General features: G+C 42.3%; 1 protein-coding gene across 7 annotated transcripts in view; it reads left to right on the top strand.

The window, feature by feature from the left end:
* Positions 1-16,900, top strand: part of ptprea (protein tyrosine phosphatase receptor type Ea) — a 49,725-nt gene extending 32,825 nt beyond the window's left edge. For 2 of the 7 annotated variants that reach the window (XM_034570277.1, XM_034570278.1), the window contains 20 exons: positions 4,176-4,253; positions 4,821-4,917; positions 5,428-5,501; positions 6,427-6,471; positions 7,630-7,766; positions 8,709-8,799; positions 9,562-9,638; positions 9,778-9,814; positions 9,911-10,008; positions 10,559-10,678; positions 11,807-11,970; positions 12,331-12,466; positions 12,631-12,780; positions 13,164-13,257; positions 13,367-13,443; positions 13,562-13,696; positions 13,955-14,080; positions 14,838-14,989; positions 15,116-15,251; positions 15,385-16,900. In XM_034570277.1, the coding sequence (XP_034426168.1) occupies positions 4,181-4,253; positions 4,821-4,917; positions 5,428-5,501; positions 6,427-6,471; positions 7,630-7,766; positions 8,709-8,799; positions 9,562-9,638; positions 9,778-9,814; positions 9,911-10,008; positions 10,559-10,678; positions 11,807-11,970; positions 12,331-12,466; positions 12,631-12,780; positions 13,164-13,257; positions 13,367-13,443; positions 13,562-13,696; positions 13,955-14,080; positions 14,838-14,989; positions 15,116-15,251; positions 15,385-15,459 (2,094 nt within the window). In that variant the 5' untranslated portion in view covers positions 4,176-4,180 and the 3' untranslated portion in view covers positions 15,460-16,900. Of the gene's footprint in view, positions 1-4,175; positions 4,254-4,820; positions 4,918-4,958; positions 5,272-5,427; positions 5,502-6,426; positions 6,472-7,629; positions 7,767-8,708; positions 8,800-9,561; positions 9,639-9,777; positions 9,815-9,910; positions 10,009-10,558; positions 10,679-11,806; positions 11,971-12,330; positions 12,467-12,630; positions 12,781-13,163; positions 13,258-13,366; positions 13,444-13,561; positions 13,697-13,954; positions 14,081-14,837; positions 14,990-15,115; positions 15,252-15,384 lie in introns of those variants that run through there. The other 5 variants (XM_034570279.1, XM_034570280.1, XM_034570281.1 and 2 more) reach the window with 5 other exon arrangements.
* The last annotated feature ends 5,423 nt before the right edge of the window (positions 16,901-22,323 follow it).

Raw genomic sequence — 22,323 nt, forward strand, 5'->3', positions numbered from 1 at the left:
TTTCCAAATTCCCCAGCTGATGTATTTGAAGAGACAGAGCGACTCTGTGCCCAGAGAGAGGCCGTGCGCAGTGGAACTGACAGCGCTCTGTCAATGGGAAGGCGTGATGCTACGGGGGAACACTGCGTTTCCTGTCGGGGAGGCAGAGACAAACCAACGCCTCTGTCTCACCGTGCGGAAGGTTGGTCCTGTCTGACAGGGAGGTGTCTGTGGGTAATTAGTGAGATAATGCAGGGGTATCATTATGTCACTGGGGTTTTTTTTTTTTTAACACCCAGAGTGAAAGAATGACAGAGCAGTGAAGCAAACCACAAGGACAACACAAGTCCGCAGAGAGGCATAGCTCATGTTCCAAAAACAAAACACGGTCATGGAAAACTATTTATCAGCTTCCTGCTCTGGGGAATATAAACTACAGAATTCCCACACAGCTTCTTTTTTTTTAATGTTTGTGCTTAAATAAAGAAGCAAAGGGGAGGCCTTGTGTTCTCTGTGTCATGTGACGCCACCATATCTGCACACATACGTAAACATGTGTTTATGTGCATGAGGTATTCAGATACTCAGAGGTGGCAGGTTGTAATCGGTGGAGACAGAGCTGTGAGTCACACAGTGCATACCAGGCGCCGGAGGTCTCACATCACACATAACAGTGTTTAAGTGTTGTACAGCACACACACACACACGGCGCTGTGTGCAGGTTAAAAATAAGGTGATGTGGTTGTGATCTGTGTTTGTGTTTCTATGTGTTGAATTCTAAACATTCCTGGAGAAATGCTCTGTGGGTTTCTTGCCTTCAGACTGTCGTGTCATTCTGCGTCTTCAGGTCCCACTGCTGTTTGCCGCAGTGTCATATGAGATGCTCGTTCAAATCCCACACGAGGTTGATGTTGTTGTTGTTCTCCTGGTGCTGGTTGAAGGCCGCTGTCTGTCTGGATCTTAATGCATCAACAAATTGCAAACTGTAAATGTTACTTAATGCAAGAACACTTTAATGAAACAAGTTTTCCATTCATGCACGTGGTCCCTGTTGAGACCAATCCATCCTGAATGTTTCTCCTGTGACCACTGACTGGATCTCACTTCCTCGCTCCATATGCAAATAAACAAGTACATCATTCATCAACCATCATCAGATTAGGATCATATAATACCATGTAAACCACTAAAAATCAAAAATATTTTCCGTATAAGGGTTGGGGCTTTACTTTGAAGGCTCACGTCCAGCTTTGAAACTTCATGCCCCATTCCACCGATGCCATCCCCCCACTATCAGTTATCTAATGTGGTCGTCTTAAAAATGGTTATTGCTCAGTGTAATAGTTTCCTCAGAAGAGATGTAAAATATCAGAGATTGAGTCTCTCAAGTTAGCTGTTACTTCAGGCAATTTTGTGGGATCACATTGAGAAAGGATTGCATCCCAAACAATATAGAGTTAAGGGGATAAGTGTTGTATTAAGACTGACTTGTAAATTATTGTGTTACATCCTCATATAGTGTGCTTCTAGTTTTTTTCACTCAGTCTCAAGTGAAGCATGATTCTCGTTTCCTACCTGCAGTTTCATTGTGCAGTCCAGGACCATTAGACGGCTGTGCGTCACTGCCTGTGTAACTCGGGACACACATACCACTGAAATAACTGGCTGGCCAAGACAATAACTTTCCCCAAGGCTACTTGCAAATGTCTCCTATCGGAAAAAGAAGGACGCCTTGGAACTCCCCGCGAGCTGACATCTCCTGTGACCTATTTTCATTATGGCTGACGGTTGGTGACTAGCTCTGGAGTGCTAAATGAAGAATACAATACACTGATGAGGGCGCGAACAATGTGATGATAGCCGTTCGCCCAGAGTCTGACCCTGGCTAAATGATGTCTAACACTAAAAGTCTAATTTGAGACGTGTGGTCCAGGGCTGTTTTTTGCTGAGTACGGAGAAATGTGGGGGGAAAAAGAGATTAGATACCCGGAGGAGTAGGAAGCAGTGTTATTTATAGTTATGCAGGGGACATTTCCCCGCAAAGATAGAAGAGAGGAAGTCGGTGATCTCTCCGACGAGATGCTGAGGAGGTCGGGCTGGAGAGGAGGGGGATGAACGGGCCGCGGTCCTCCAGGAGCAGTTGAACGGAGGTTAGGGGTCGAACTGTGACAAGGGGACATCTTCAGTTGTGATGGAGAGGAAATCAAGGGATGCTTAAGCAGAAGACAGAGCTGTGGGGCTGGCTGCGAGCGCTCTGCTGGGTGTCTGTGCTGCACACACACACACTCACTCGAAAAGAAAGCATATATGAAATCCATGCAGCCTTTGCAGGGGAAAGTCCCCAATGGGTCTTTCCTGAGTGTATTTCCACTTAAAAAAAAAGAAATCCTCAGGCCTCGCACAGAGAGTCCGACTCTAAGGATTCACACACACTGTACTAACCCGGCTCGATATCCTCCCCCTCACTCGAGCTTGTGACATTTGCAGCGAGAGCCTTAAAGAGGGGGGGATAAAGAGGGAGGACAGTCAGAGAACGGAGCGCGGGGGGGGGTGCTCCTCTCCTCTCCTCTCCTCTCTCATTAGAATTCTCTCATCAGTCTTCCCCACGGAGCGAAGGCTTGACACGTCAGGGTTTATTAATCGCTCCAGGAAATATTATTGACCTGGACCTTCTGCTTGCCCTCTGCAGTCGGTGTCTCTCTCTCTCTCTTTCTCTTTCTCTCCCTCTCTCTCTCTCTCTCTCTCTCTCTGCTCAGCTGCCTACACATTCCTCCGGTGTCCTGGCTGGACACATTACAGGACACTGCGGCACAGCGTGGAGGCTTCAACACAGTGTCTTCATTCACTTGGCTTGGCCTGGGCTTTCTTTTTCACTGCAGCTGCAAAGCAACACACACTCACACACTCACACACACACACACACCTGCAGCCTTGGTGAGACAAAGTGCACAGCCCTGCTTCTTGTATGTGCACTCCGCATAGACTCCAACTTTCACAGTTTTTTCAGTGGAAATAAAAGAGACACCTTTCATAACTGCATCTTGAGGCTTATAGGTTTTCATATCTAACCAGGAGCTTGAAAAGGAAAATAGAGATGCTTCAATTGGAGTGACACGAGAGCCATTTTGAATGCTCACACACAAGAATCAATAGAAGATGCTCCTTTATCCTCCCACCTCTTTATTCTTCTACAAGGAGAAAATGAGGGGATGATTTATTATGGAGTCATTCAGCTCAGACTCAAGGATGTCGCTGTGTGTGTGTGTGTGCGTGTGCGTGTGCGTGTGTGCGGGCTCTGGACGGAGCTCACAGCGGCATTGGTGTTGGCGTGCACCTGCTTGTGGGTGTGTACCTGCTGCAGGTCTTCATATGCATGTTTGATGGGGTGATGTTATCAAAGAGCGGAGTACGAGGGTGCGTTAAGCCTCTTGCCGCCCGACTCTAGATTTCCCTCTACATGATATGATGCGTCCAGTTGAGCACGGCTTAAGCAGCACTCATTTGTGGATCAGTGTCAGCTGACGTCCAGGCCTTTGTGACACACAGACCGCGTGTGTTGTGATTTCTTGACATGCAGCACATCAACACCCTGCACATGCTATATCCTGGAAATCACACATTTCCTTGCTTCAGAACAGCGAAAGGAAAACAGCTGCTATCAGCTCCGGGTGGCATCTCTGATAAAAGACAGATTAAAGCTTGAGTTTTTAAGCCTAGTAAATCATTGCATTGAGTTGGGGTTGAGGACACGCATGTCACACACATGAAACCTCCTTTTCATTTTGATACAAATTTAAATCAGAAAATTTAAAAATAGCATTTTTCCTTTCCTGTCCTGGATGTTATCTTTGCAATATTTTCTCAATGAGTCTGAGGAAGCAACATGTTCATTGACTTGGGGTGTTGCGCCTCCAAGTGGACATACCAGGCATTACACCGTGGGTTTTAAGACAGGAGTAATGAATGACCAGGATATGAGTGTGTTGTTCCATTGTGTCTCGGTGAACTTTGCACCGATGAGCACATTCCTGAAAGTGACCGTCATGAATAAAGTAATATGCCTCAGATCTGTCAATAGCTTTTGTGTCCCCCTGAATGGTGATTATTGTCCCGCGGGCCGTGTTCCCATGAATCTGGACTTTGCAGACATGCCTGGCGCAAAATTGAATATCCGTCTTCATTTTGTTTTTCTGCAGTCACAATGGTCCCACTTCTGTTCTTGGTGGCGACCACAACAACTTCCAATTCCACCAGCAAAGGAAACAATACACAAGGTAAGAACGTCAGCGACGCACCTCACCGACATGTGAGGCCGAGTAACGCTGAACAACGACATCTCTCTGCCACCCACCACAGTCATCACTTTTCCTGAAGATATGATTATTATGTGTCTTCCGCTGCACATGCTTGATAATAGCCTTTTTGTGTAGCCTTGTTATTACTGCATCACAATGAACCTCTGCAGCCCCGGACAGGCATCTGCGGCTCACTGTGTCTTTATAAACACAGCTAATAGCTGCCTGCGTGGCTGTGACTCTTGGCTGAGCCTCCTTTCTTAGAGCCTCTCATTTTCTGTTAGACAGGACAAAATGGGCTGATACTTATCGCTGTAGACAAAATACAGCTGGAGTCACTTATTAAATCTGTCCCGTGGCCAGAAGAGAAAATGGAAGGTGTGACGCCGCACTAAGTATTAATTTAGTTTTATCTCCTCCTGCAACACACACAGTCATGAACGCAGCCAAGCGTTTGCACACACTAATATATGCCAACCCCGCTTCCTGCTTCTGTGTTGACGCTGCTCCCTGACCCCCCCGGCTCTGCCTCTCCTTCTTCCTCAGAAGACACTCCATCCCCCAGCAACGTCATCCTCCCCACCGTGCTGGTCCTGTCCCTGCTGCTGCTCATCGTCGCACTGCTAGCCTGGTACTTCCTCAGGTAAAGAAAAAAAGTTGTGAAAAATCCCCCCCTCCTCCTCCTCCCTCCCCCCCCCCCCGTGCAAGAACTCACCCACCTCACCCTCCTACTGGCTGGGCGTGAGCCAGATTCAGGGGGGGAGGCAGAGCTCAGGGTGACAAACACTTCCTCCTCTTTAGTCATTGAGGCGGAGCCCCCGTCAGGAAGTGCTGCTAGTCCACTCCCTGTCATGCTCAGTAAGAAGAGAACAGGCTGTGACAGTGGACTTGGCAACAGAAGAGGGTGAAGAAGAAATTCAGAACCACATTCGGAGTAGAGTTCTGTGGTTCCAAGACATCAGCTAATGAGAAAGAATAGCTTCTCAAGCTTCAGATGGTAGGACGCACAGATTTCTGTTCTCTGGTACCTCGATCCATCGCTGCAATAAAAAGAAAATGTTATTTCTCCAGGACGTCATCTAATCTGATCATGCATTTTCTTGTGCCATTGTTTTCTAAAGTGAATTTCATTATTTATTTTATTCCCTGGCAGGTTAAAAAACCAGAAGAAACCAGTTGTCACGACAGTTGACAAGAAGATACCAAATGGCATCCTGGAGGAACAAGGTAACGTTGTTGTGAGTGGAACCGTGTAGTAGGCAGAGAGACAGACAGTAGCTTGTGAGAGCGACAGGTTGGCGGAAGCAAGGTGCCATCGTAAAAAAGACAGAAACACGCGGCAAAGAGAAAGAAAGAAAGTAGGAGGCGAGAGGGAGGCTGCAGAGTTTCATTTGAAACTACTTCTGCGGGTTGTCCCACCATAGCTCTGTGGTCGTCTTAGGCTTCCTCTAGATATCTGATATCCTCGTCACCATCTTTGTATAATTTTTTGACACTGCATGTAAAACGAGTGAACTGGTGCAATCGTCCGTGTAGTGCTCTGAGCTGCCTTATTTATAGTATTGGGTGAGATGTGTGAAGCATGACCGCAGCTGTTGGACATCTACAGGAAGCAACATGTCTCGAGGACCTGCAAATGTTCTTTAGGAAGTATTTTCTTATCTGACAATACCGAGGAATGTACAGAGCAGGTTGTTCTCTTGGGGAGAGGAAATATAACCAGGAGATTTAGCTGGAGAAACACAGTACAGCCACAAGTTACATGCAAACATGAATAAGATATTGGACAAGCTGCTGATCCGTTGTAATTGTAAATATGACAAATTTTCGTCTTAGGGATTTCTGTATTTGATTTGTACTGGTTTGTTAGTCTTGGGCAACATTGCAGTGAATTAAAATAACATTTTTAATCAGTTGAGGAAGTTTTTTTATACTAAATCTACAAAAACAAAATCATAAAATCTAAAAGCACATATCCTAAAAAAGGTTTTATTGAGAATGAAGTGCTACTTATGGTTCAAGTGACGATGTCTAGTTGATAAAATCAAGTCGCATTGTGTCAAAGAGAATCAATTTGCTATTTTCAGTGATGGTATTGTTCTGTTCTCTGACTTTGCACATGTGTATGTTTGCTGTGTGTGTTGTGTTTTAGACTTCGGATACAGTTCTGAGTCGTTATACACCATTGTACCCCCAGGTCAGGTATCCAGGGTGTCGGTATCAGGAGCCCTCGTGTTACTAACACTCTCTCAGTCCTTTTGTCAACCTCGACTTTTCCAAATTGTGAACGCTAACAGAATGCTTTGTCGGGGTTGTAAGAGAAGTTTCCTTGGCTTTTCCCTGGGCTCCTTTGGTTCTCTAACACCTGTTGATGTCCATTGATTATCATTGTACTCGTTTTTTGTTTTTTTTTAAATGAATCACTTAGGTATTAGAAAACTCACACCAACACGACATAAGATTTGAAATCAGTTTTGATAATAATAACTTTGTTTGTATTAATCCCTGCAGAGTAGTTCAATACCCTGATTGTCTAACTGACCGATTCCCAACCTAGAGCTACTTGTACGTCATAGTGCGTTCCCAGAGGGCACGTGGGAAATAATGTAGAAATGACAATTTGATTAGCACACGTATATCAAGTTACCTTAACACTTTTAAATGAGAGTGCATTCAAACGTATTAATATGTGAGCAGAGAGTCCTCACATAACAAAACATGGCTTCATGGCTAAATAGGTCAAATTTGGATTTATGCAATAGTTTAAAGTGGTGGGCGCTAAAAGTCATGACGAAGAGATGAATGGTTAAAATGAATAGCTAGCATTCGAAATAGTATCAATATAGTATAAAGGATAAGTTGTGCAGAGTTGGTGGAATTACCTAAAACCTACAGACAGCCTAAATGGTGGAAATAGCTTATCGAAGAACAGTAATTGGATGAATGGTTGAAATATATAACAGTTATTTAACAGTTGAAACATTTGGCGTGTTGTACAATAGAGCTACAGTGAAATTGTTGAAATAGTTAAAGTAATAAATAATGAAAGATCCTGCGTAAGAATGAAAATTGTAGTGTAACAATATCCACTTTCTGGACATGTGTGCATGATGGGCAGTAACATGAAGGGGGATTTGAGTTCATCTAACAGGGCTGTGGGTATGTCTGATAAAAAGGTTGGGACACTGGTCTAATTAAACCCAATGCCTGTCATCACTGTAACTTTAACTTCATTTATTAGTACAATTGTTACCAATACTGAGCTGATTTCTAACGTAACAAGTAATTCACCATCACCACATTCAACGTGATTGATGCAGCAGGGATGATAAACTGGTTGTTCTCCGCCCAACAGAGCAACAGACGGTGGTCCTTCTGCCTCGGTCCCCCTCAACCTCCAAGACCTTCTTCCCCATCCTGGTGGACCACCTCGAGGACGAGTACCGGCTCCGCTCTGCGGACGACGGCAAGCTCTTCAGGGAGGAGTACAATGTAAGCATCCCTCTCTCCCCCTCTCCTCCTCTCCTCCTCTCCTCCTTGTGGAGGTTAGGGGAACAGATTTTAAGTCACACAAGAACATGTTAAAATGACATTTAAATGAAAAGGAAATTTAAAAAATGCATAAAAACAGAGTTAGACATATATCAGACAGAAGTATCAGCATGAGTGTTTAGAGACGTGTATATGAAAACCTTTTTTTTTATTGAATAAACAATACAGATAAGGCGTACACTTGTGTTTTACGTAAAAGAAAAAAATACGTTTATAATTAAAGTTATTTAAATCTATAAATTTGGTTGTTTTTTCTTTTATTTATAGTTATTTATAATCAAGTTTATAGGTTTGAAAACGAAGGAACCATTGACAATTTCTTTTTATATATCGGTCAACTTAATTCTATAGGAATTTCTTTACTCCCTAATATCGGTACTGGCCCCTAAAAATCCAAAGCACTCGGTCTCTGGAGACGGGATTTCCCACAATGTGCTGTGTGTTCATAAGAAGACAGAAAACTCCATGACTAATACGTATAAAAAAATTATTGAGGAAACCTACTTATAGATATGTGTCACATTGACAGTGACACATGCTGCACACACACACACACACTCACTCCCACGCGAGAAAAATACCCTCGTACCCTATTTGGGACTGTGATGGACGATCTGAGTCAAATTAACGCATGCGAGTCAGGTTCCTGTACCACACCTAAGTATGTTTTTATTCACAGACTGTTTGTCAGCACTGAAAGAGGAAGTTGAAGGTCTCTGCTTTTAATGGATGACTGTTTACTGTAGGTGGCAGAGGAAGTGTCTACATGGAGGCCGAAACAAAGCCCCTCCCCTACAGAACACAATGCGCTGCTGAAAGTGGATAGTATTTTTCAGTATGTAAAAAAAAAAAAAAAGAAGAAACTTCGATTTTGTTTTGCAGTCGTTGCCCGGGGGTAATGCCCATGGCACGTACGAGGAGGCCAACAAGGACGACAACAAGGAGAAGAACCGATACCCCAACATCCTCCCCTGTGAGTACACTGTGCTTCTATAGGAACTGACAATTAGTTAAGCTCACACTGCAGTTTCCTGTGTGATTGTGTGTACGCGCCTCTGAGGAGTCTATTAGAGTAAAGATACAGTAGATCATCCCAGATAGCACATATATACATTCACTATGAAAAACTACATTGCCCTCACCATTCTTCCTTTTACAGCCATTGCTATCAGTTGTATCTGTCTCCATAATAAGGATCCATTGTTTACATTTTTGAACTGTTCTATTCCTATGTGATCCTTAAAGGAAAAGTAAATTTCTTTGGAAAATAGGTTAAGAAACTTTTTTGCTGCTTTAAAGTTTCAACTTTGATCCTGCACTGATTTGGAATCGGGAGAATGGTGCCACTTTCATTCCCACTTCTCACCTTGAACGTTCGCTCTCTTAAATGGCCAGAATAAGAGTAATGCCAAACTTTAAATCAGTTAAAAAGATGTAGAAGTCATTAACCAGTGTTTATCTAAAACTTTTAAAATATCAATAATTCTAAACAGAGTTTGGTGTATTTGTTACAGTAGCAGCTCCTCTGGTTCAGGAAGCCTCAAGGCTCATATCAGAATATCAGAACTATATATATAATTAAGTTGTTTATTCTGTATATTTATAAAAAACAAGTTTAATAATGAAAGTTTAAAGAACCACTTTCCCTAAAATGTCTGTAGACTACCTGCATAGTATAGCTATTTAATCATGTAGATGTATTGACAGACTTATTTAACCTTTCCAACCTCCACAGATGATCATTCCAGAGTGGTGCTGACTCAGCTGGATGGAAACCTCTGCTCCGACTATGTGAACGCCTCTTACATCGATGTGAGTTATACTCTTGTTTTTACGAGCAATTTAAGGCCCAATCATTCATGTAGGTTTCAAATTTGAGATTCAAAGCCAATTTCTTGATCTTGGAAAAAGTTCATCCCAGATTTATAAATTATCTTTTTTTTCCCGACAGGGTTACACGGAAAAGAACAAATTCATAGCAGCACAAGGTAAAGATATAATGTATTCGGAAACAACTTATGGTGTTCATACCTTGATTTTTGTAATTTCACATTTAAATAAATGACTAAATGTGAATGTTTCAGGTCCCAAAGAAGAAACGATGGCAGATTTCTGGAGGATGATATGGGAGAAGAAAGTATCGACTGTTGTCATGCTGACAAATCTGAAAGAAAGGAAAGAGGTGAGTGATTTCCTTGTTTTTCTGTCCATGAAAAAAAGAATTCCTACAAGCTTCAGGGTTTCTTCTCCAGCCAAGTCCCTGCTCTGACGTAACTGTGAAGGGGGAAGATTTCACTGCTTATGGTCACATTTAAACTCATTTTCACACCTGTTATCTCCCCTTTGACATCTGTTTATTCCTGCTGTAGTTGCACAGTCTGCACGGTGAACCTGAAAAGAGGAAAAGAGCGAGAGAGGCTCAAACCGATCAATGAGGAGAGAATTGGAGAAGATTTAAATCAGTGTGTGGATGGGTTTAAAATCAATGGCACCATAATGTGTAATAAAGTCTCCAAAGGCCGTTTCATAATCGCCCAGCACAGTCTCATATTGAGCGGTTTCACCCGTCTTACTTATTAATCTGGACTGACTGGCTGTGAAATTGAAGCATGTGGGTCGTGCATGTGAACTACTTTGTCTCCCGAATGGAAAAGTCCTTGAATATGTTCCAGAAGGAGCTTCATTTTGTGAAGGGTTTCATTCCTTGATTCATGGTTGTTATTTCTCCTCAGGACAAGTGTTGCCAGTACTGGCCGGATCAGGGCTGTTGGACCTATGGGAACGTGAGGGTGGCAGTAGAAGACTTCACTGTCCTGGTGGATTACACCATCCGCAAGTTCTGTGTACAATATGTAAGTTGGCAATCCATAGAAAACATGGCATGGCATGTGTTATGTGTGAGGGGTGAGTTGCTGCCCAGAGTGAAAGAGTTGAGGAATCTATCCTCACTTGTGGTCATGATTCACAAACTCTGGGTCGTGACGGAAAGAACAAGATCACATAAGCAAGCGGCCGCAATGAGTTCTCAGAGATAGGGTGAGGAGTTAAAACATCTGGAGGAGAACCGCTGCTCCTTCATGTTGAAATGACAGTTTAGGTGGTTCAGGCTAGTTAGGATGCCTCCTGGGTGCCTCCTGTTAGAGGTTTACTGGGCACATCCAACCGCGAGGAGCGTTGTTAGAGACCAGCAGACCCAGATCCTGCTGGATCAGGCCTGGGAACGCCTCGTGATCCCCCAGTCAGAGCTGGAAAATGTGGACAGGGAGAGGAACATGGCGACCTCCGTGACCCGAGCCTGGATAACTGGAAGTGGGTGGATGGATCATTTAAACGGGGTGTCTGTGGGGTCTTACAGGATGAGTGTGTGGAATTTAGTGACATCTAGTGGTGAAGTTGCATGTTGCAGCTGAATACCCCTCACCTCACCCTCCCCTTCCAAACATGAGAGAGAACCTGTGGTAGCCTGTTGTCATAAAAACTCAAAAGTTGTTTAGTTTGTCCAGTTTGGACGACTGTAAAAAATGACCCGCTCCTGATGTAAATATAATCTATTTAAACATAAAGGGCTCATTCTAGGGTAAAGAAAAACAATTCGTACAATTTAGATAAAACACACTTGTGAAAACATCACTAGGATTATTTTATTTTCGATTTCTGCCAAATAGATCCCTTTCATCTAAATCTAACACACTGGACCTTTAAATTTAACTCACAGAAGTCTTCAGTTTAATTTAAACCGTGTTGCAGTTCACTTCCTTTTTCACAGTAACTTCACAGTTTCTACATTATTAGAAGAGTAGTTCCTGAAAAAGATCCTGCTTCGGGGCACGGTAAATGCATCCAAGCTGTTACTGCTGCTTTGAAGGTGGTAGCTCATTAAACAGATTTATAAAAAAAAAACATTGCCCGGGGGTGAATTCAAACTCACTGCTGCTGTGTTAAGTGTGTTGACGTCCGCTCGTGTTTGTGTGTCTGTGCAGCAAGCCAGCGATGCCGCTAAGACGCCGCGGCTGGTGACCCAGCTCCACTTCACCAGCTGGCCTGACTTCGGAGTTCCCTTCTCCCCCATCGGCATGCTCAAGTTCCTCAAGAAGGTCAAGGCCGTGAATCCGCCCTTCGCTGGGCCGATTGTGGTTCACTGCAGGTACAAGAAAGTGGAGACAAACGGGACTCATTGTTTATTGTTGTCGTTGTTTACGTGGATCCAGACTTTTCATTCCTTCCAAATGAACATTACTTTTAGTGCTTTTCATTAACCAGATTGTTTCTATGGAGATAAATGTATTTAGGGCTTTAAAAAATCATCTTTGTGCGTCTGCAGGAAAAGCAAACGATAGCAAAACATTGTTTACGAGCACAGATGCCCCCATTTTTCCATCCTGTTGTTGATTAACATGCGAGTGTCAGCTGACGACTGTGGTACATTCAGTCTGTGGCTCATTCAGTCTGTGGCTAATTCAGTCTGTGGCTCATTCAGTCTGTGGTTTGCTCTGTGTCTCTGCAGCGCTGGTGTCGGGAGGACGGGAACCTTCATCGTAATAGATGCCATGATCGACATGATGTACCCCGAGCAGAAAGTTGATGTGTTTGGGATCGTCTCCAAGATACGGGAACAGCGCTCGCAGCTCGTCCAGACAGATGTGAGTCTGAGATGGAACAAGTTCCTCCCTGTCCATCACTTTGGATACGTCAAATAATGGCCATTTACAAGTGAATTACAACCCCCTCTTTCATCTTTAATTAATCCCTTTGTGTGTGTGTGTGTGTCCGTCCCCCCCCGTCCCCCCCCCCCCCCCCCCACCAGATGCAGTACTCCTTCATCTACCAGGCCCTGCTTGAATACTACCTCTACGGCGACACAGAGCTGGACGTGTCTTCTCTGGAGGGACATCTGCACAAACTCCACAACACCTTTGTAACCGGTGACCGGGTCGGCCTAGAGGAAGAGTTCAAGGTGAGAAAAGTTATCTCACATTCTGGCCCTTAAAAGAAAAGATATCAAGCCTGCTGCACTGCGGAAAACCAAGGAATGATTATTTTGTTTTGTTAAAGATCAAACTGGATTAAAACCAAATATTTGAGACCCCATTAATTAGTAGACAAAACATGTCCTGTAGTACTTGAGAAATAAGAAGAGATAATAGTTCAACAGGTCAGTTTTGCCGCCTTCTCCAGGTTTTCTAGACCAAACACTATATATTAAGCAAATTTCAATTCCCCATCTGTACTCCAGACTATTTTAAAATATAATATTCTGTCATTTCTCCATTTGAATTTGTAAGCACAGGAATGGACATTTGCAGGTTTTTTAACATTTTAACCTTTTTTTCCGCCCAGAAACTGACCAACATGCGAATAATGAAAGAGAACATGAGAACGGGGAACCTTCCTGCAAACATGAAGAAGAACAGAGTCCTGCAAATTATTCCGTGTAAGAGAGAAGTAAAAGAACAGTCTGTTTATTTCCCGTCCTCGACTCTGAGGCATTTAATAACTCAGGCTTTGTTCACCAAGAGTTTACCGTTCTGTTCCCATTTCAGACGACTTCAACAGGGTTATCCTCTCGATGAGAAGAGGTCAGGAGTTCACCGATTACGCCAACGCATCTTTCATCGACGTAAGCTGATTTTTACTTTCTTCTTTCAAGCACATCTGATGCAGTTCATATGTAATTCTGCTAATGTGCATGATTGGACCTGTAAAGCTGAAGAGGTGTGTTTCTTTCCCCCACACAGGGCTACAGACAGAAGGACTACTTCATCGCCACACAGGGCCCCCTCCCACACACAGTCGAGGATTTCTGGAGAATGGTGTGGGAGTGGAAATGTCACTCCATTGTCATGCTCACTGAGCTCCAGGAGAGGGAGCAGGTGAGCTGTGCTAGCGGATCCCCCCCGCTGCCGGACGTGACTGATCTCTTCAGTAACGACCGCAGCAGCAACATAAACTATCCCTGTGCTGATTTCCTGCCTCTGTCACAACACAGCTCAGTTCATGTTTGTGCAGTATCTCATCCTGAGCCTAACTACTTTTTTAAATATATGAGCATGTAAAATATTCCAAACTGCAGTTCATGCGTCGCTCATCACCGCCGGTAAACAAACCCTTTTATTTATGTCTTCTCTCAGGACAAGTGTTGCCAGTACTGGCCCGCAGAGGACTCGGTCACGTACGGAAACTACACAGTGGAGCTGAAGGGAGACACTCTGTGTGACACCTTCAGTCTACGAGACTTGGTACTCACCTTTGTCCCGGTAAGCAAATGAACCTCGTGCTGCTGTGATGAGTCATTAAAACCCACATTACGTTTCCCTGTCGAGATGATAAAAAAAAAGTGTAATAAAACAATTCAGTGGACTGTGCAACTGGGGCTGAGCGATAAAACAATACTTATCTCAATATAATTTTCATCCATAGCAATATAACAAGGGTTCAAGATATATCTATATAATACTAAGCACAGTGAGGAGGTATAACACATACTTGATTGATCAGAAGTGTTTTGCTGTTTATCAAATGCTTGTGGTTCTCTGTCCACAAAGAAGAGTTCAAAACAACAACCTTCTGTCAGTCTTTAAACTTAAACGGTGACCTTGACCTTTGACCTGCAAAATCGAATAAATTCATTTTTTAATCCACATGAACATTTATATACACTTAACTTCTGAACATATTCAAATTATTTTTGTGCACCGCATCTAACATAACTGTCTTATCGCAGAAAAAAAACAAGTGAGTGCATAGAACTCTTTTTGCGGCTCCAGGAAAATATGGTGGGCAAGAAGTGTTCAGGGTTTTCAAGTGGGAGCCTCCCATGTCATATATTTCATTAAATTCGACCCACATCGCCTCTCAGAGACCCGGCAGTATATCCCCGCCTCCCGGAGCAGCACTTATCCGCCTGCCACTTATCTGCCGCACACTTGACACTGCACCTGCCATTACGCTGCTTATAAATCTGATTTGAGAGGCATCATGATCTTTTGTCTGCCGGTGCATTTCCTCTCAAAGGAGAAGCAGACGCGGGTGATCAGGCACTTCCACTTCCACGGCTGGCCGGAGATCGGCATCCCGGCCGAGGGGAAGGGCATGATCGACATCATCGCGTCGGTGCAGAGACAGCAGCAGCAGTCTGGGAACCATCCCATCGTCGTACACTGCAGGTAAACAGACAAATAGATACCCCCCCCCCGTGCTCCCGTTTGTGTTTTCACCTGCCGAGTTCTGCATATGACAAATTAAAGCTGCAATGTTTTGAAACAACCTGTGTGTGTGTTTTTGTGCTGCAGTGCTGGTGCAGGGCGAACAGGTACGTTCATTGCACTGAGCAATATCTTGGAGCGAGTCAAGGCAGAGGGTCTGCTGGACGTGTTCCAAACTGTGAAGAGTTTACGCATGCAGAGGCCTCATATGGTCCAGACTGTGGTGAGTAAATTATCTAAGGATCCAAAGAAATGTCCATAATACAATTTATCTTCCCCAGTTTATTGCTTTATCTGAACTAAAGCCAAATTTACAGCCTAATCCACGTGTGTCTGTCTCTTTCTTTTCTCCACAGGAACAATATGACTTCTGCTACAGGGTGGTACAAGACTTTGTCGACATTTTCTCAGACTATGCCAATTTTAAATGACGAGATTTGCCTTAAACACACGGTTTTTAATGTTGTTTTCTAAAGCCGGTTATGTGTTTCTTTTAACTCGGTCAAATGATCTTCTATTTTGCTATGCACTTGTCCCACAATTAACTCCAAACTCCATCCTCGCTGTAATATAGTGTATGTCAGTGAATGAAAAATTGTACATGAGAAAAAAAAAAGATAAATTATGTATATTTCACATCTTGTATGATAATTATTTTGTCATGAAGTGTGTCAGACATGGTCTCTCATTTCAGTTTTGTTGTATAATATTGTACTTAAAAATGTTTATCTAAGTGTTCGACTGACCATGTCATATTCTTCAAAGTTGTAGTTATTGTAAATGTATTTATGTATTGACAATGACATTCCAGTCTTTCTTGTTTGGAGGACAGAAGGTGGAATGTTCAAATTTGAGTTTGTCTTTTTTCTTTGTTAAATGCATCGATTAATTGATGACTTCTATTTGAGATTAGAGGTGAAGCTGTTTTTCATCGTCTTCAAGCTCCATGCCCGTCACGAATGTGATACTTTTCTAGTGGAACTGTTGTCAGAAAATGAATGATTCACTTGAGCCATAATGCAGAAAAAACAAAGTTATGCAACTTGGGCTGAGGTGACAGTGCCGGGGTCGATTTCCAAAATACGTTCGAGCAGAGGTTTCACAGCTAAGACGCATCACAGGGTCATGAAACTGGTTTTTGTACCTGGAAATGTGGTGTGCAACTGCATTTAATGTGGATGTAATGTTACTACAGGCTGCCTTTTGTCTGTAGACGACAACAAAAAAGTATTTTGCTAAAGTGACTGCACATCAAAAAAGCACATGACTTAAGCCTTTTTGCCAAGAACATGCAATATTTATTGCTTTATTTCTACGATAGATTAGAGATTTTTCACAGCACCATCACCAGTGTACCTTTTTTAAAGACATGGAAGAGTAGAACTACTCTCAATTGAAAGCCGAGCACTGACAGGTGATTTAGGAAAAGGTCAATGTGTGGTCGCTAAATGCACAAGAGACGATACAACCCAATGACGACCTGTGGCAGATGTAAAGATAACGCACAGGAACGTATAGATGAGTCTTGTAATGGCAGAAACCTTAAAGAACCACACCAGACTGACAATGTGACTTGTTTTGGATTGAACAGGTATCTGAACGTCTCTTGTGCGTTAAGTCTTTGCAGTAAGTCACATCCATCTGGTACTCCGACATGAAACCAAACATCTGCAATGACCGGACCCTGCTTTGCTATAATCCTCAATGAGCTGCGTGATTCTGTTGACGCTGTGTGTAAATACTACATGACAAAGTGCTAACATTGTTCAAGTGGCTGAGTGGCGAGGAAACGTGGAGCGATCGCTCATGTTCTCTGTGCTGTTCCCGTCTGTGGCAGATCTGAGGAGAAGCACGAGAAGAAAGTAGAGACTTAAAAAAAAACGACCCGAGTCTGATTTCCCTCGGCTTCTACTCTGTCTCTAAAGAATATTAAAGAGGGTCTGTTTCGTCGACAGCTCTTTGCCTTTGCTCTCTCGCTCTCTGTGGGTGTTCTATCCCTCTTTTTGGATTCTCAATGTCTTTGAAATGCAAGTTGCAATATTAAATTCATCTGAAAATGCTTTGTTGTGCAGCCATTTTTCTCCGGATGTCTTCGCTGCCGTCATACAGCCACTGCAGCTGCTTATACTCGTGTGAACTTTGAGGGGAGACATTATGGGGTCAGCTCAGCCTGCTGCAGCTACCATATATAGTCTTAAACCTACATCCACAGGATGTTCCTGAGTGATTCCTATGAATGATACATAGCATACACTCTACATAAACATTTTGCCATCGAGACCACAACAGTGTCCTGAGAAAGGCCTGTGTTAAATGTCAGTTAGCACTGCGACAGTAATGACAACAGCAATATAATAATCCAGTTTTTCGTTAATGATTTATCTGCAAAGGTTTTTCATGATTAATTACTTTATTATTTGATCTATGAAAGGACGATTAACAGTGATGTCAACAGTCCAGCATGTACAGATTACTCTATTTACTACCATAATACAAAAACGTTGTTGACAAAGACATTTGTCAGTGAATTAATAAACCATTACTTTTAATAGACCATTAGTTTTCCTCCTATTTATCTTCTCTATATGTTGATCAATAGTGGAGCCAAAGTATCCTCAGATTAACCCCATGCAACAATATGAAAACATGATATTAAATACCAGCAATGAAAGAGAAAATGCAATAAAGTAGATGTGTATTCGGTTTGAAAGGACACAACTGTCAATCATGCAAAAGACAGACATTCCAAACATGAGGTTCAGCTTCTCTTGTCCCCAGCACAGTTCTATCTGTTCAATGAAAACAACATCTTTAGTATCATTATCATACATATGCACATCCACTCCTCAGTGGTTATGTCACAATTTGAGACGAACACACGAGCACATTTCTCGACCTGTGTAAGTAAATGTTTTTAGCCAACAGGGGGCGATGTACGTCAGTCTATATGTAGATGAGAAATTCTGTTAATTAAAAGATACAATTCAACCAATAACAGAATTAATCAATATCTGTAATGTCCAATACAAATATCAGTGTACTTTAACTGTCTGTGATAATCTGACTGACAAATGCAACATGATGAGACAGATGTGTTTCCTCGAGATTCCACAGAGCTGAAAAAGCAGAGGCACCCAGAAACACAGTGGGCAAATAACTTGTCTCTGATTGAAAACAATCACAGAAATATTCAATGGCATAAAAAAAATAAGCTGTGTAACCTTTGACCTTTGCAAAAATGGTGCATCATGAACACAGTGAGCACGAACCATTGCTGCATGGAATCATGATATGGAAATGTAGCCACAGGAAAATGTATTGAAATAAAAGCCATTCCTCTTAAAGTGTCCCATTAAACATAGTGGGGGGAGGGGGGGGCCTTGCATCAAGGCTCTTGACTCACAGGAACATCTTGGTCTGGTTCTAATTTCAAGGAGGTGTTTCACTGGATTGCATCGTGTCAAAGGTTTACGACAGAGGTTTATTCCTGTTTTTGAACAGCCCCACACAGCGTTGCACAAATGCACCCAAACCAGAATTACACATTTCCAGATGTATGGATATTTGCTGTTATCTGTCGTTATTTCGATGCTATTATTTTGGATTTCGTTATTTTAAAAATAGTTTTGTCCTGACTTGACTCTCATTGGCTTACCGGCTCACCAGGACTGTTCTGTTATTGGGGGAAATCCTGTCAGTTCAACTGTAATTGCTCAAAATTAGCTCATGGTTTTACGAGCAAACAATCAAGTTAAACTGAAATCAAATTTCACACCAAGGAAATACAATAGGTCGCTTCTGTTCTGAAGGAAACTTTGTCCTTGTGGTTGCCACATGACTCGTGAGGAGAACATGAGAAAATTATCTCCTGCTTCTAAACATAAATGTGTGCTTAAAGCCTTCGTCTGTGTGACAGTCACCAGTCAATAACACAGAGGGGGTGGCATCTGGGCTATTTCTTGCCAAACAATCATGTTTCTCATCTTGCAGAAAAACCTCAGTGACAAAAAGCCTCTTTGTTGACTATTTCCACTTCCTGGTCCCATGGTAACACTCCTCAGTGGGAGGGGCTGCAGCCCAAAAAAGGTCGGCATGAGTGGGGAGGTCATATGAATTATGTATTAACCCGAACCGACTCCCGTATTTTGATTGACCCCAAACTAATTCTACTTTGTCATTCACAATGCTTCCCATTTTCTTTATAATATATTATGGAACATGAGCCTTTTATTGGCAGCGTGGCCCGAGCTGTGACCCATGTGATGAAAGGCTTTCATGTGTGTCTTGGAAACTAATTCCTGATTACACTGTGAATGTCAAAGCCTTCTCACATGTTCCGCCTGTGACTCCATCACAAACACAATGTGTCCGGAACTACGAACATAATGCAATATCATGTAGGATCCATCCTTTAAATTGTTTGACGAGAAATATAGGCCTACCTAATATGCACTAAGTCTTTTAATTTATAATTATTTACAAAGTTGAAGCGGTACTTGCTTTCTCCAAATAAAACGCACCATCTGTAAGACAGTTTAAAATTGAATGTGTTCTTTGGGCAGATCACTGCAACACAAGAGAAAAGAAGTCATGCCAAAACAAACAAGCATCTACAAACGAGCGCTACAGTCTGTACTTACCTTGAGCGAAATGCTAATATGATCGTGCTAACATACTCCCAATGGCATTGGTAACAAGCCAAAGTTAAGCAGGTACAATGTTTACAATATTTACTATGTTTGCGGGGAGTTAGCCTGCTCATGCTAATTTGGCACAATATACAAGAGCTAATGGGAAAGTAATGAACAATTTGAGCAAGTCAAGTTGCAGTTTGGGCAACATGAAGGTTAATGCTACACATTTTCATTGCAGTCCATCCAACACAAAATCACTAAAGTCAACTATATGTTCATGCCAGAGGAAAAGTCAGGGGATTGATCCTATGGGGACCATGAATTTCTGTGACGGTTTTCATGAAAATCCATCAAATATTTGTTGAAAAACTGTGTTTCGGTCTGGACCAATGTGGTGGACTGATTGACCGACTCAGAGGCCATATTGTCATGCAGCTGCATGGCTTAAAACCTAAAGTTTCCCTTCATGGCAAATGGATTGCATTTATATATTTATACAGTGCAAATCCTGTTCACCGACATATATTCATAGAGTGCTTCAATACACAGCGCTTTTTCTTTCACACTCCAATTATCCTGGGGCAATTTAGGGATTCCGTGTCTTGCCTAAGGACACTTTAGCTGGGGATCGAACCACAGACCCTCCGCTGAGTGGAAGACCTGCTCTTACCTCTTGATGCCCCTTTCTGCCTCTAGATTTAAAAAATCCTGTAAACTACAATAGTGTGGTCTCTAAGATATCGGCCCAACCATGTGAGCCCACTCTCGTTTCCTGCCTCATTGCGGTTGTGGCTGATGAAGAGAGACAGACACAGCGCAGTGTCTCCGTCAGACGTTGTCTACTTCACATCTCTGTGAGTGCTCATTGGCTTGATAATGACTTATTGTTAGATCTGCTCCCCCACTCGCTTCCTGTCTCTCTTTCACGGTGCAGCAACTTGCTCCTCTGGAAACATTCTCAACAGACACTTTAAGACTTACCATAATACAATCACACAACTCTTACCGGGATGTTAAGATGACACGATGCCCGTAAAAAATGCATTAGAAGTGTTATCCTCTTCCTCTCGTGTTCCATCAATATGCTTCTCAAGCTTCTGTCTCAGGAAACCCAGCTGATGCTCTGAAGCAAGTGCTTGGCTTGGACCAAACCCCAAAAAATGAAGTGGAGATTGAAAGGGAATGATTAAAAAGACAACACCACTAAATCATAGCTGGTCATTCATGGAAAATGCTTTGAAACTGTTTACTTTTATGATGCTGATAAGCCTGATGATATTCTTCACTTTCGTTATTGACAGAAAGTTTAATGACCGAAGCTGACATTCCATCAGTCGATCTCTTTGCTCTGCCCCAATAATGGCTCTTAGCCACAATCCCATTGATTCCTGCTGAAGAAATAAATCTTTAAAATGTGTCAAATATATATATATATTTTTAAATAACATAATTTCCTGGAACAGCGGAGCATTGATCCCCTCCTTAGGGGCAATATGAATGGCTCCAAAGTTTATTTGAAATCCAGCCGATAAAGTTATACTCATGGTGGCGTAAGAGCAAACATCAGGGCATAGTCAAAGCTCATTTGGGATACATCATCTGGGGACCATGAATACCTGTAAAACATTTACAAATAGCAGATGTTGAGATATTTAACTGAATAGGTGGACATGCTGGTGGCTCAATGATTAAAACATGTAGGGCATCACCATTAGGATTCATCCTCTGGCATCATGAACCATCTGGATCAAATTTCCAGTTGTCAACATTTTTCAATCTACATCAATGTGATGGAGCGACAGACAAACAGATTATATTATTAGTATTATTAGTATTATACAGATGATATCCCCAGTGTAGCTAAACATTTATGAACATTTCTGAGTTCCTTTTTTGTATCTATTAATTGCTTTATGAGCCATATCAGTCTAATTTGCGGGCCATACAGCCAGAAGGCCAGATGTTTCCCAACCCTGAATGAAAAACATAAATTTATAGCTGCTTGAGGACAGCATCTGATGGAAGTTGTTTACAGGGCAATAAATACAGAATACAGAATTAACACTTATTGCTCTGTTAATACTGTTGATGAGATGCAGCTTCAATGAAGCATAGAAACAATCAGACATATGGACATAATTACCAACGCCAAAGGATTTTTAATTGCTGTTTGTTTGTTTTGTGTTTTCCATTCAGTTTTGTGAAGGGGCTGGGCACAACCGAAGGCAGAACCCCTTCATCTGGAGCTGATGAATGGGCATATCCAGGAAATGTTCTCACACTTTCTTTAACAAAAACAGATTATTTCTCATTATGTAAGCGAGAGCTTCAGTTGCTTCACAGCAAACGGAGTGGCTGATCTTAATCGTGTTAGACTGGACAGAAGGTGCCAAGAGTTGATTTAGATTTGGAATATGGAAAATTTGACCTATCGATATTAAGTAAATTGTCAATCCAGATTGTTTTAGGAAGAAGGACAAATTTTAGTTTTGTTTATAATCACATTGCATTCTCTTTATTTTAAATTGTTAAAATCAATTTGTATCCATGTGTTACTCTCGCTGTTTATATATCCAGGACGATAATTGAAAATGAAAGTAAAACTAAAATAAGCTGAACCCCTGAGGTCCCTCAATCATCGCTCATTATCACACTGCTTAC

The sequence above is a fragment of the Hippoglossus hippoglossus genome, chromosome 19 (assembly GCF_009819705.1).
Source record: "Hippoglossus hippoglossus isolate fHipHip1 chromosome 19, fHipHip1.pri, whole genome shotgun sequence".
Classification (NCBI taxonomy): Eukaryota; Metazoa; Chordata; class Actinopteri; order Pleuronectiformes; family Pleuronectidae; genus Hippoglossus; species Hippoglossus hippoglossus.